This window comes from Lissotriton vulgaris, chromosome 2_1, assembly GCF_964263255.1.
Source record: "Lissotriton vulgaris chromosome 2_1, aLisVul1.2, whole genome shotgun sequence".
Classification (NCBI taxonomy): domain Eukaryota; kingdom Metazoa; phylum Chordata; class Amphibia; order Caudata; family Salamandridae; genus Lissotriton; species Lissotriton vulgaris.
Window position 1 is genome coordinate 2,041,960,207 of NC_141687.1, and position 13,971 is coordinate 2,041,974,177.

A 13,971-nucleotide genomic window follows, 5' to 3' on the forward strand; every position below is an offset into this window, starting at 1 on the left:
CAGGCTGCTTTTCTACGACGATCTCCTGTTGCTATAGCAGTAGAGGGATCTGCACCCAAACCTGTACACTCTAAAGCTTCGTACTTGGAGAGTATGCTGTGAAAATAGGACCATCGCTCCTCCTCCCAAAGTCTAAGAGGTCATCATAGCAGCTATTTATCCATCAACAAAAACTTCATACGCTTTCTGTTGGAGCAAGTTTGTGACTTGGTGCACAGAGAAACACATTGACTCACTGGCTGTACCCTTGTCTGACTGGCTGTACCCTTGTCTGAAGTGAAGGCTATGCTTTGGGCACAGTAAGGGGCTATCTTTCGGCCTTCTCTGCTTTTTTGTTGTTGCCGGACCAACCCCCTTTTTTTAAGTCCCCCGTTGTGACATGTTTTCTGAAAGGTCTTCAACACATGTTTCCTCCCAAAACTTTTGTTAAGCCCCAATGGGAACTTAGTTCAGTTTAAATCTATTTGATGTACTCTCCCTCTGAACCCATGCATATCTGCCCCCTACAACTTCTGACAATCAAGACAGACTTCTTGGTGGCCATCACATCGACTAGGAGTGTCAGCAAGCTACCAGCTCTTTCTATTCACTCTCCTTACACCAGCTTCTTCCCAAACAAACTAGTTCTCTCTACCTGTGCCTACTTTCTGCAGAAGGTGGTGACACCTTTCCACATTGGCCAAAAGATCACCCTGCCGACATTTTCTGCTCCGCCTCACCCTCAGAGAGACTTCACAGTCTGGACACTAAAAGGGTGCTGTCACTCAATATTGATAGCACCAAACACTTTTTGTTGTGTTCACAAGAGTGAAGAAGGGGAATTCAGTGCAGAAACGGACCTTTTCAAAATGGATTTCACTCAAAATCAAGATCTCCTACTCATTAGCTAAGAAGCAGCCCCCTGAGGGCTTGAGGGCTCATTTCACCCAAGCTGTTTTTACTGCGTTATCTTACACAGTTCCTGTCCTGGACATCTGTTAGGCTGCTACGTGGGCATCCTTGCACTTATTTACCAAACATTACTGTCTTGACAGTCTGGTTGCTCGTGACGGGCACTTTGCCCGTTCGGTCCTCTGAGACTTTTTGATCTGAGACAATTTGCAGTTCCACCTCTGGGGAGGTATTTCTATTTGATCTATTTTAAGGTAAGGAATCTGCGACTAGAAGTCTCTATCAAATGAACAAGTTACTTGCTTTCGGTAATGCATAGAACATCTAGCCGCAGAGTTCCTTCCTGACCCTTCCATCTTTCCTGTTCTGCAAACTGGACTTTCCACCTAACAATGTCTGTGTAGGCCTTAGAATCTGCACACTGGTCAAATAACCTTCTGATGTGGCTTTGTGCCTCTGGCAAGGAAATATTCATGAACTTAAGTCCGCTTGCTTGGAAGGCGCCTATACAGGCACGTGGACGCCGCCACCAATGCAAGGCCTCTCGACTGCACCTAATGGCACCCAGAGGTACTTCTCAAGATTTTCCAGATCCAATATGATGCCTGGGGATTATTCGAAAGTAACGAATATGCATCTAGATAGTCTCTACCAGATAAGGCGTTACTGACGGTAAGTAACTTGTTTTTCTGAATGCCTATACCTGGCAGGTCAGAAGACCTAAAGTTCATTTTTGGCCAATGGAGAACCAAGTCCTTTTTGATAACTTGGTCCTAGATCGGCTCATTCTGCTCTCAGGCCCTCTTTGTGTCTCTAGCTATTTCTCCAATTCCTTTTCTCTCAGTATAGCCCACAAATGAAGAGAAGGCCAGTATGACTCCTCATATCAAAGAAGAACATGTGTAGGACTATCCCTGGAACAATCACTATGGGGAGTAACTTTAAATTATTGGTGCATCCGCTCTGTCTTTCTCCAGAGTGGTTTGAAGATTTCAGTGCACTGAAATCATGGTTGGCAGATGGGGGATGGAGGTGTTTAAGAAGTAGCACTTATAATACCCAGCCATGCACTTTCATAAGTAAGACTTATCTGAAGTAGTCAGATTATCTAAAGCGAACAACAAGCTCATAATGTTCATCTACAGTTTGCCTTCCATAAGTGTACTACTTCTGTGGTACACTTAACAGGATATTCCAGGTGAAAGGTGGGCACAGTTTACCAGTGCTAAGGGGGACACGAGGACGGAAGACGTGTTATAGGAGAACTGACTCTCTTAAGAACCTGACTTTACCCTATTACAGTAAGGACTGTGACCATAATGAGTTGGCGTTAGTATAATGAAGATTAACGATAAGTAATGTGCTCAGTATATTCTCCTTCATGTAACTTTCTGTTGTACTTAAAAGGTTTTGATTCTGAGTTCCACAGTTGCTGTAAAATAATTTTACTGTGTAAAATCAGTTATTCCCATTCAGTTCCCAGAGTTAAAACCAGTAAATTCTTCTTTTTTAGAACATTAATTTTATCAGAAGATAGGCCAATGCATTAGACTTGAAAAACATTCTCTTAAATGAAAACCAACAGTTACAATGTCATAACCTATTATTTTTATATTTCACAACGGTGAGAATTCAGTTGTCTAATTTATTTTTTATTTGCTTATAGGTAGAAGCAGCTGTCAATAATGCCCACACTCGGTGGTTACAAGAATTAACTAGCCTTGCAGAGTATAAAGCAGCTGTAAGAGCAGAACAAGAGAAATGGGAGCAAGAAAGCAAGCTTACTGTAGCAAATCAGGTAATGTAAAATTTCTAGTGCCTAACAAACTGCTATTACTCTGTAAGAATTTGAAATTCTCATGGAGGCATGCCTTTTGAAAGGCAGTTGCATACACTACGGTTTGCTGTTTTTATTCTTTCTCTTACCTTTGATTGCATTGATTACTTACCTGTTAAGTGCTAGCTAAAACACCTGTACTCAAACTGTACTTATTGGTGACGTACAATTGATGTCCTGGGTCCATTTAGGACAGATGGATCAAGGGGACCTCTCGTTTCTAAGATGTGCTTTGAGGCTGTCAGGAATTGGCTTATTAGTTGAAGGTGATAAGTACCCACCTCAAGTACTAAACACAATCCTTGTCAGGGTGAACCCTTAAATTCACCAAATTAATCTAAGTACACCCCATGGCAGGTATGGCACGGAGGAGACAGACTTAATTTAGAGGGGAATGGGTAAAATATTTATAAAATACTAAAACAGTAATAAAGTCGACATGAAAAATATTAACAACCCTAAAATAAATTAGAAATAAATCAAGTGAAATGTATTAAACAAAATGAAACCAAAATGCCAATGATTGTCAGTGGTCACAGTAGAACTGGGCATAGGGTAATTTGACACTAACCATGATGGAGCTTGGTCAGATACACTAACCAGGTTCATCCTGGTCAAAGATTTTACCTATTGACTTTAGTACTTTAAGTCCTAATACACAACAGAAGTAAACTTCTAAAGGCCCCAGGACCTCAGGGGAAGCACTTAGTGACTCACAGGATGGCGGGCATAGGCCATCAAGAGGGTCGAGTCCAGGTTCAGGTGCCACTGGTTAGCTGGGCAGTTGCAGGAAAAGACCTCTTGTAGCTAATGTCCCTATTAACACAAGGACATACTACTGACCCTTGGAGTCAATTTCTTTGTCATGGGCACAAGAGAGAACAGGTCTATCCTTCTAGGCTCGTCTCTCAGACAGCCGTTTCAGTCCTCTTCTGATCTTCCACAGGTCCAGGAGTATTCTGAAGTACGTGTCTGGAGATGCCACATTTATGCTTGGCACGAGCTAGTGGGTAAGAATGACTGCTGGCGATGTCCTAACCAATGGGGTGAAGGTTCCTGAAGCTAACACTACCCACTATGCCCATTTTCAAGATGGCCAATGCCTTCACCCACACTAAACTTGGGTTCTGGTGTGTGAATGGAGTGTACTATGAAAATCCCAGTATCCTCCCTCATCTAACCCTAATCTGCACTCCAAACAAACTCAGAGACTGTAGTCTGGTCAAGTGCTCAGCTTTCAGCAACCAGACAGTGATAACACACAACTTGTTATGGCACTTTGGTTTCCCTCCTTTGAAGTGCACCCCAAATGTTATGTTTAAACCCAGCAGACCTGTGAAACCAAGACCGGAGGTCTTGACACTCAATCAGGATCGACACTGTGATGTGCTGTAACAAAAGGCCCACTGGGATGGAGGCTGTTCTGGCTGCAGGGATGGACAAAAGAAGGTTGCAGGCGTGGGTGTTAGCTACATCTGCTTGTGACAGGGTTGGCCTCTTTGAAGTTAATCAAGTCCTTGGCCAGCCCACGGGCCATCCTGTCGAGGGCACAGCATTACCTCCCCACACCAAAGGGCTTTTGCCCTTCTCCTGTTGGCTAGTTCACATCTCATTCACACCTATTGTAATGTAATTACTGGCTGGCAGCAGTGAGAGAACAAAATGCAGATTGATCTTTCAGGGACTTCAGGCAGGGCAAAGGTAACTTTTTAAAAAGTCCTATTTGTTACAAATTCAACTTAAACAGTGAACTGCGCTTGTAATAAACATCTCAAAAAGTCCCAACATTTAATTTTTAGATTCTTCCTAAGCGGAGATAACATTTATTAAACGTAATATTGTATCCCAATTCTTTCCTGTGGAACAGCTGTCCCTGATACAGCGAAAATAGCTTTTAGGACTTTTTCACTGTAAGCACATTTCCAACTTTAAACTGTTATGTGCCCTATATTTAAATACAGTGCACCCTACTTCTGATGCATACATCTGCCTGTGGATTCTGCCACTTTTGAATTATCCCAATGCGCACTATTCCACGGAAACCTTTATCCATAGATCTCCCATGTCGAAAGGATGTCACAATGGAACAGCTATGCACGCGACTCCTTGTGATATCATCAGAGCCGTAATAATACTTCATCGGCGGGCTGATGCCATATCCCTTTTTTCCGCGCCAACGACGCGTAGCGGTTTTCTTTACAGGCTCTCCATTTCTAAGAGATTTCTTGGATTCTGTAACTGCAACTTTGTAGCTACTGAAGATGTCTCCTCCGAGGAAGTCAGGATTCAATCCATGTAGGGAATGTGGAGGTTAGATGTCTATCATTATAATTGTCTTTGATGCTTGTCTTTGGATCATGACGTTGGAGCATGTTTGTTGTGCAAACAGATGAATCCGAAGGCCTTGAAGTAGAGGGTGACAAAGTTGTTTATCGCCAAAGCTAAAAAGCAGAAGAGGGGGTCGTCGAAGATCTCGGACCTGGTCGAAGTCACGACGCATCACACTTAAAGGCCTTCCAAGAAGCATAAGAAAAAGCGGCGCCATGGGTCTCGGCGTCGCTCTTTGAAGGATCCAAAGTCAGTGTCTGAGTTGTAGACAATGTCGTAGAGATGAGTTATCTCCAACTCCTTCTCTGGTGGGGTCTCCGGCTTCTTCTCTGGCACCATGGGTTGTTACTCCACCGACTCCAAGGTTTGTATCTCCTGCACCGGTGCCAAGGCATGTGACTCCAGCACTGGCGACAATAATTCAGACTCCACAGCTAGAGACAGATTTGGTGTCTCCACGTACGGCTCCAGAGCCCTTTAATCCGGATCCATTGTATTCAGCATTCTCGACTCCGGTATCGGATCTGTCTCGCTTCTTAAATGCTATGTTTAGCATTTTTGCAAGGGACTGCGACTCCGTATGGTGCGCCTGCGGGCCTCATGGGTCCACTTGCCTATTCTCTTGGACGTTTTCCACCTCATTGTCTGCAGGCCCCCTTCATGCCCTTCATGCCCATGACTCAAGTGAATTAACCTTCACCAGCACCGAGACTGTCAACGCCGTTGCTTTTTCAAGAGGGACGACGCCCTTTGAATGAATCATCATCGGTTCTGTCTGGATCCGATCCGGTGCCGGTTCGTCCGCAAGCCGCTCCCTTCACTGTTCCCTTGGATACTTCTGCAGCACCGGTTCCAAAGTCACTGGCGCCACTAGCGTTCGTACCGAGAGTAAGATCTCATAAAGAAACACAAAGACTTTTGGAAAAGAAAGCATGCCAGAGGAGCATGCTCTAATTGAAGAAGAAAAAATCATGGATCCTCCCCTGAGCTGGAATTGGTGTCACCTAAAGGTTTACCACCTCCTGAGGTGAATTCCTACCATACGGTTATTCGAAAGCCTGCGGATTTATTGGAGTTATCACTTCCCTCAGCTACACAGAAGTCTAACATCCTCACTGAGGTTCTCCATTTGTCATCCTTGGCATCAGAGCCGTTGTTGCCCTTCAGTGAGGCTTTAACAGAGCCTATTTTGGAAATCTGGCAGAAGCAAATGCCCTTTGCTGCAGTTTCTAGTATAGTAGCTGTAAGGATTTAAGTGGCTCCCAGGGATCCAGCTTTTTTGTCAACCCATCCTTCACCGGTAAACCTGGTTGTCTTCTTGCTCTTCCAGATTATCAGCAGGGTATTTTCCAACCACACCTGCTGATAGGGAATCTAAAAGAATGGAGCAGTCCGCTTGTCTTTTAGGACGCTACAGTCACGCCCTAATGGATTCAGCTAAAGAGGTCATCCCTAAATTACCTACAGAGATCCAAGGACATTTTTCTGAGCTGGTGACAGATGCTCAGACGGCTGTTTGCCAAGTAATTCAATCTGGGATGGACGCTGCAAACTCTGTAGCAAGGGCCATGGGGTCCTTTGTAGCACCGAGACAACATGCCTGGTTGAGGAGATCAGGTTTTTCTCCAGATGTTCATGCGACATTGTTGGACTTGCCCTTTGTTGAGGCTCGTTTGTTTGGAGCCAAGGCTGCAACGTTTTAAGGACGGCACAGCAACTGCAAGGTCCTTATGGCTTCAGACCCTGTCTCGGGACTGTAGACAGTGCCACATGTTTCAGGACTTTTCTAGGAACAGTCCTATCGTGGGAGACAGCAGCAGGAAAATCCTGTTTGCAAATTCTGCAGGGGAAGGGGCAGAGGTCGCCTGCAAGGTTCTTCCCAGCAACAAGTCTCCTCCACCTCCAACTCTCCATCCTTTGTTGCAGGATAGCAACTTTAGCTCTGCCATCTTAGAGCATGCTTGCCCCGTGGGAGGAAGTGAGACCTATTTTCTACCTCCCTAGAGGTCTATCACTACAGACCTCTGGGTTTTGTACATCATAGAGAATGGGTATGCCCTACACTTCCAGGAGTTTCCCCTTCCTTTCCCTCCCTGTCAAGGCCTTTGCTCGGAAGACCATCTTCTGCTTTTCCAGCAGGAAGTACTGACATATCTTCAATAGGGTTCCGAAAAATTCTTCTCGCGCTGGAGAAGGAAAACTGGATGGTGTTGATCAATTTGCAGGATGCATATTTTCACATTCCCATTCTGAAGCCGCACAGGAAGTATCTCTGTTTTATGGTGGGGACTCAGAAGGTTAGGGTAACCTGTGTTTCCCTATCTGAATGACTGGCTGCTCAAAGCAATGTCTCCAGAGATGGGGTTGCTTCATTTGCAGTGGACAATGCAGCTGTTGTTCAACTTGGCATTTTCGATAAATATACCCAAATCTCATCTGATGCCCTCTCACCGCAATATTTTCATACGTGCGGTACTGGGCACTACAGTGAGTAGTGCATTTCCGCCTCCACAGAGGATTCTGGACATCCAGCCTATGATTTCACTGTTTCAGAATAGAGCGTTTATTCAAGACCTTAGGTCTTTTGCCTGCTAGGTCTGTTTGCTTCCTGCATTCTTTTGGTCAATCATGCACGCTGGCATAAAAGGGCCCTCCAGTGAGCCTGCGCAGGCAGTGGCTTCAACACACTGAAGAACTCGGGGAATTGGTCAGAATCTCCCGAGACACTGCAGCGGATCTGCAATGGTGGAGTGCTCCAGGCAACCTGTCCGAGGGAAGCAGTTTCATCCTCCTACTCCCGTGGCCACAGTGATAACGGATGCCTCCACTCTAGCGTGGGGAGCTCTTCTGGGAGACCGAAAGGTCAAAGGTCTTTGGTAACGAGAAGCAAGATTGTTTCATATCAATCATTTGGAATTGCAGGCGATACATCTGAATGAAACAGGTTAATATTAGATTCCTTACCTTAGAATATCCCCAGGCGTCAGACTGGATCCGAAAACCTTTGCGTAGCAAAACCACTGCGCGTCGGTGGCTCTGCGGCCGTCGTCCGCATCGTTAGCGCCGGTATGACGTCGCCGGAGTACTTAGACACCGCCGTCGCGCGCTGACGTCAGTTTCTTCTTTTTTCCGCGCCAGCTAGCGCAGATCCGGAGAAGCTCTACCCCTTAGTCGATTTTTGACTAAACTTTTTTGATCTTTTGATCTGTTTTTCTCGAGTCGTTCGACTCCTACAGTGCCGGTAGTGATTCCCGGGTTCAAACCCTGCTCCAAGTGCAGCCGACTGATGTTGGTTACCGACCCCCATCGCCAGTGTCTTCAGTGTCTAGGCCATGACCACCACGACCGAAACTGCTCCGACTGCCGGGCCCTGACGTCTAAGGCTAGGCGGGAGCGGTCCCGCAAGCGGCTTGAGCTCCGGCAGTCGGCCCGCGCCGTTCAAGGTGCCGGTCCCACAGGAGGTCGAATGACCGGTCGCGGGGTCGGAGCCCTCGTAGTTCCGATAGTCGGCATCGGTCTTCGGGATCAAGATCCTCAGGTAAGAGGCATGAGAGGTCAAAGATGTCATCGCTCTTCCGACCCACCCTGATGCCCGCGCGACACGGCCGGGGGATTCGGGTGACACCACCTACACGGCTCCTACGGAGTCGTGGGCGTCGCAACCTGCCCCATACCTTCCGGTCCCTGGGCACGATGCGATGCCAGAGGAGATCGAGCGATACCTCATGCCCATGAGGTCTCTCCCTCCTCCTCCGCCGGGCTCCGTGGCACCTTCGGGCCCAGCGGTCCCGGCTGGGGGGCCTAGCGGGTCGGGTGCTTCTGGACAGGTGAGCTTGGGACTGCCAGTGGGCTGGACACCTCGCCCGACACTGGTTTTGTCTCCCCTCCCACCGTGGCTACGGAGGAGGGGGCTGCCTACCATTTCACAGGCACAAATATGGTGACAATCACATAGAGATGCTGACATGGGCGGCCAAGGCTTTGGGCCTGGAACTCCCCGTCGCGGCCGTGAGGACTAACCTCCTCACTGAGGTCCTTAAACCGCAGTCCAGCTCGGCTGAGCCTCTGCTGCGGTTTAATGAGGCCTTGTCAGACGTTCTTTTGGGCACGTGGTCCAAGCCCGCTACAGGTCAGCCTGTAGATAGGAACGTGTCCAGACGCCACCGCCCGGCTCCAGGCGACCCTTGCTTCCTGTCCACCCACCCCACCCCGAGAGCCTGGTCATCCAGGCCTCCAACTCCCAGAACGCATTCCCGACGGCCCCGCCCGATAGGGGAATCCAAGAGGTACGAGCAATACGGTAAGAAAGTATTCTCCTCCCTAAATTTGGAACTGCGGTCAGTCAACACCGCGTGCCTCTTGGGCCGCTACACCCACTCTCTGTGGGACACGGTTGCGGACGTGCTGCCACGATGTCCGGCGGAGGTCCAGACTAAACTCACCCAAGCCCTTGCGGAGGGTCGAGATGCAGCACGGTTTTCTATCCGGTGTGGGCTGGATACCACCGACTCACTGGGCAGAACGATGGCAACGATGGTGGCGAGTCGTCGCCATGCCTGGTTGAGGTCCGCCAACTTTTCGGCCGATGTCCAGAACACTCTTATGGAGATGCCGTTCGATGGCCGTTGCCTTTTCGGCGACAAGGCAGACCATGCGCTTGAGCGCTTTAAGGACTCCAGGGCTACGGCCAAGTCCTTGGGCCTCTCGGCCCCGCGCCAGCAAACGGGTGCCTTTCGCTCCTTTCGTGGCCAAGAAAGGGCATCTCCCACACGTGCTGCCAGCCACGCACCGAAGACTAACATCCAACGCGGTGGCGGTTGTGGAAACCGCCGTGGCGGCGGTCGGGGGGACAACGGCGAGGCCAGTCCACACCTTCCCCCGCAGCACCCGCCTCTAAAGTCTCCTAGTCCGTGCTTTCAGGCCCATGTGACGCCAGTGGGGGGCAGGGTTCGCCATCACCTCTTTCACTGGCGCACTGTCACTTCGGACAGGTGGGTGTTGCAAATCGTCCGAAGGGGCTACTCCCTCCCCTTTGAGACGACCCCTCCAGCCATGCCACCGCAATACCACCGCGTGTCGGGGGACCACTTGCAACTTCTGCAAGAGGAAGTTACGGCCCTCTTGGCCAAGGGGGCCATCAAGTGCATTCCTGGGCTGGAAGTACGGTGTGGTTGTTACTCCCACTACTTTCTGGTACCCAAGAAGGGCAAAGAGGGCCTACGCCCTATCTTGGACCTACGGAACGTCAGCGGCTTCCTCCGGAAAGAGAACTTCAAAATGTTGACACTAGCTCAGGTCTTGTCTGCCCTGGACCCAGGAGACTGGATGGTAGCTATGGACTTATTTCCACATTCCCATCCTGCCGGCCCACCGGCGCTACCTGCCGTTCACGGTAGGCCACGAGCACTTTCAGTTTACCGTGCTCCCCTTCAGCCTTACCAGCGCCCCACGGGTGTTCACGAAGGTGATGGTGGTGGTCGCATCTCATCTGCGCAGGTTATGGGTTTCAGACTTTCCCTACCTCGACTACTGGTTGTTGAAGGCGGGCTCGCCCCAGACAGTCGTCAGCCACCGCCAGACAACGGCAGACCTCTTGCACCAGCTGGGGTTTACCATCAATGTGCCGAAGTCACACCTGTGCCCCTCTCAGAAGTTCCTCTTCATCTGAGCGGTTCTCGACTCGGCGCGGTTTCGGGTTTATCCTCCTGAACAGCGGGTTCGGGATATACAGGCTCTGATTCCAATCTTTCAGCCTTTATCCCGGGTCTCAGTCAGGTTGACGCTGCGGCTTCTGGGGCTTATGGCCTCCTGCATCCTTCTGGTGCATCGCGCCTGGTGGCGGATGCGGGCTCTGCAGTGGGACCTGAAGTTTCAGTGGGCCCAGCATCAGGGCAACCTGTCCGACCATGTCCTGATCTCGAAGGGCACTGCAAGACAGCTGCAGTGGTGGTTCACGGACCGCGATTGGGTCAGCGGCAGGTTCCTCTCCTTACCCCAACCGGAGCACGTAGTTGTGACGGGCGCGTCCCTCCTAAGTTGGGGAGGCCACATGGGAGAGGTGGAGATCAGAGGCCTCTGGTCTCCGGTGGAGTCCCGGCTCCATATCAATCTTCTGGAGCTGAGGGCGATTCGTCTAGCACTGAAGGCATTCCTCCCCTCTGTCCGGGGGAGTGTAGTGCAGGTGTTCACGGACAACACCACCGCCATGTGGTACTCCAACAAACAGGGTGGGGTGGGGTCGTGACCGTCTGCCAGGAGGCTCTGCGTGTCTGGCAGTGGCTGGAACATCAGGGCATGACCCTGGTGGTTCAACACCTGGCAGGTTCTCTGAAATCCAGGGCAGACTAACTCAGCCGTCGGTGCAAGGCCTCTCTTTGCAGTGGGGAGAGCCTTGGTTAGATCTATTCGCCACAGAAGAGTTCTGCGCGTTGGAATTTCCAAGGCGGCACTCGCTCTGAGACGCTTTTCGTCGCGAGTGGAGTTGCGGTCTGTTGTACGCCTTTCCACCTATACCACTTCTGCCCAGAGTGCTAAAGAAGATCAAGCACGACCGGGCCCAAGTTATCCTTGTGGCTCCGGACTGGGGACGAAGGTACTCGTATCCCGAGCTATTCAGTATGTCTGTCGGTCCCCCGGTTCGTCTGCCTCTTCAGGAGGCCCTTCTTTCGCAGCAGCAGGGGACAGTCCTCCACCCGAACCTGTCCTGTCTCCACCTACATGCTTGGAGATTGAGCGGCGACAGTTGAGGCCATTTGACTTGCCTCCTGAAGTCTGTACTGTGATTCTGGCAGCCAGGCGTCCCTCCACAAAGTCGGTATACGCCTGCAGGTGGAACAGATTTGTGGCATGGTGCACAGCAAAGGCTGTGGATCCTCTCTCTCTCTCTTTCTGAGGTTCTTCTCTTCCTTCTTTCTCTTGCCCAGCAAGGCTCTGCTCTGGGCACTCTCAAGGGCTACCTTTCAGGCTTTTTAAGGATACCGGATCAGCCATCTTTGTTCAAGTCCCCAATTGTAAATAGGTTTTTGAAGGGCATCACCCACATGTTCCCCCCTGTACCATTCGTGATGCCTCAGTGAGACTTGAACCTTGTTCTTACCTATCTGATGTGCGCTCCCTTTGAGCCACTTCATAACTGTCCTCTACGCCTTCTTACTTTGAAGACTGCTTTCCTGGTCGCCATCACCTCTGCCTGGAGAGTGAGTGAGCTCCAGGTTCTTTCTTCCAAACCTCCTTTCCTTTCTGTCCATCCGGACAAGGTTGTGTTGCGAACCCTCTTTCCTGCCCAAGGTTGTCACAGCCTTACACATTGGGCAGTCCATCACCTTGCCCACCTTCTTTCCGCCTCCACATCCCTCTAAAGAGGAAGAGTGGCTCCACTGTTTGGACCCAAAACGTGCGCTCTCGTTTTATCTGGATAGCACACGACAATTCCGGGTGGATAACCAACTCTTTGTTGGTTACGTGGAAGCTAAGAAGGGACGGGCGGTGCAGAAACGGTGTGTCGTTTTGTGCATCAAGGCATGCTACTCCTTGGCTAAGAAGGAACCTCCTGTTGGGCTGAGGGCCCATACCCCTCGGGCCACGGAGGCTACTACTGCCCTGGGTCGGGGAGTCCCCTTGCATGACATCTGTCAGGCAGCTACGTGGGCCTCACTGCACACGTTCGCAAGACACTACGGCCTGGACAGCCAAGTCCGGAGGGATGGCTTCTTTGGTCGTTCAGTCCTCCGGGACTTTCTGGTGTGATTATTGGTTGGCAGACCCACCACCGGGTTTGGTATTGCTGAGGTATCTATTCTAAGGTAAGGAATCTAATACTAACCTGTTTCTTTCAGATGAACAAGTTGCTTACCTTCGGTAACAATATTATCTGTAAGAAACAGTAGTTAGTATTAGATTCCTTACCGACCCACCCATCCTCCCCGTTCTGCGAACCGATATCTAGGGTTAAGGTCATCCCCTTTCAGGGCCCTAGTTTCATGGCACCAGTGTTGGTTATATCATGGCTCTGCGTATCTGGCGCAGAAAAGCTGTGTGTAAGAACTGATGTCAGCGCGCGAGGGCGACGTCTAAGTACTCCGGCGACGTTATTCCGGCGCTAACGATGCCGACGATGGACGCGGAGCCGCAGATGACGCCTACCGACGTGCAGGGCTATTGCTACTCAAAAGTTTCAGGATCCAGTCTGACGCCTGGGGATATTCTAAGGTAAGGAATCTAATACTAACTACTGTTTCTTACAGATATATTGTTACCGAAGGTAAGTAACTTGTTCGTTTGGCTCACAAGGCCTTCCCGTCACGATCAGTCGGTTCATGTCTTAACAGACAACACTACTGCGATGTGGTACATCAACAAACTAGGAGGAGTTTGGGTGTATCTTCTCTGCAGGGAGGCTCTGCTACTCTGGTCCTGGACTCAAGACCATCAGATTTGGGTATTCACAAATAATCTGGCCGGATTACTGAATGTGCGTGCAGACAGTCTCAGTCGGCAACGAGTGGCGTCTCCATTCAGAGCTGGTACTTCACATTTTCCTCAATTTGACCTGTTTGCCACTCACGGGACCGCTTACTGCCAATCGTTCTGCATTCTCCAGTATCAGACGCAGGGAGCGTTGGGGGATGCGTCTCAGATCGATTGGGGCTCGCAGTTTCTTTTTGCGTTTCCCTTGATTCCTCAGGTTCTGAGGAAGATTTGCCAAGACCAGGCCAAGTCTTATTGATTGCCTCTGATTGGCTGTGAAGGGTGTGGTACACAGACCTTCTTTACCTCTCCTTGTACCCTCTGCTCCGTCTCCCTCTCAGGGCAGACCCCCCTCATAATCACAAGGTCAGGTTCTGCACCCCCAGCTCCAGAGCCTGCACCTTCATGACTGGAGATTGAACAGACAACTGAGTTCTTTCTCTCTCCCA

At 49.9% G+C, this 13,971-nt stretch overlaps 1 protein-coding gene across 1 annotated transcript in view; it reads left to right on the forward strand.

The window, feature by feature from the left end:
* CEP152 (centrosomal protein 152) overlaps nucleotides 1-13,971 on the forward strand; it is an 804,909-nt gene that overhangs the window by 465,811 nt on the left and 325,127 nt on the right. The window contains exon 20 of the mRNA XM_086958276.1: nucleotides 2,558-2,689. Within this exon, the coding sequence (XP_086814402.1) occupies nucleotides 2,558-2,689 (132 nt within the window). The remainder of the gene's footprint in view (nucleotides 1-2,557; nucleotides 2,690-13,971) is intronic.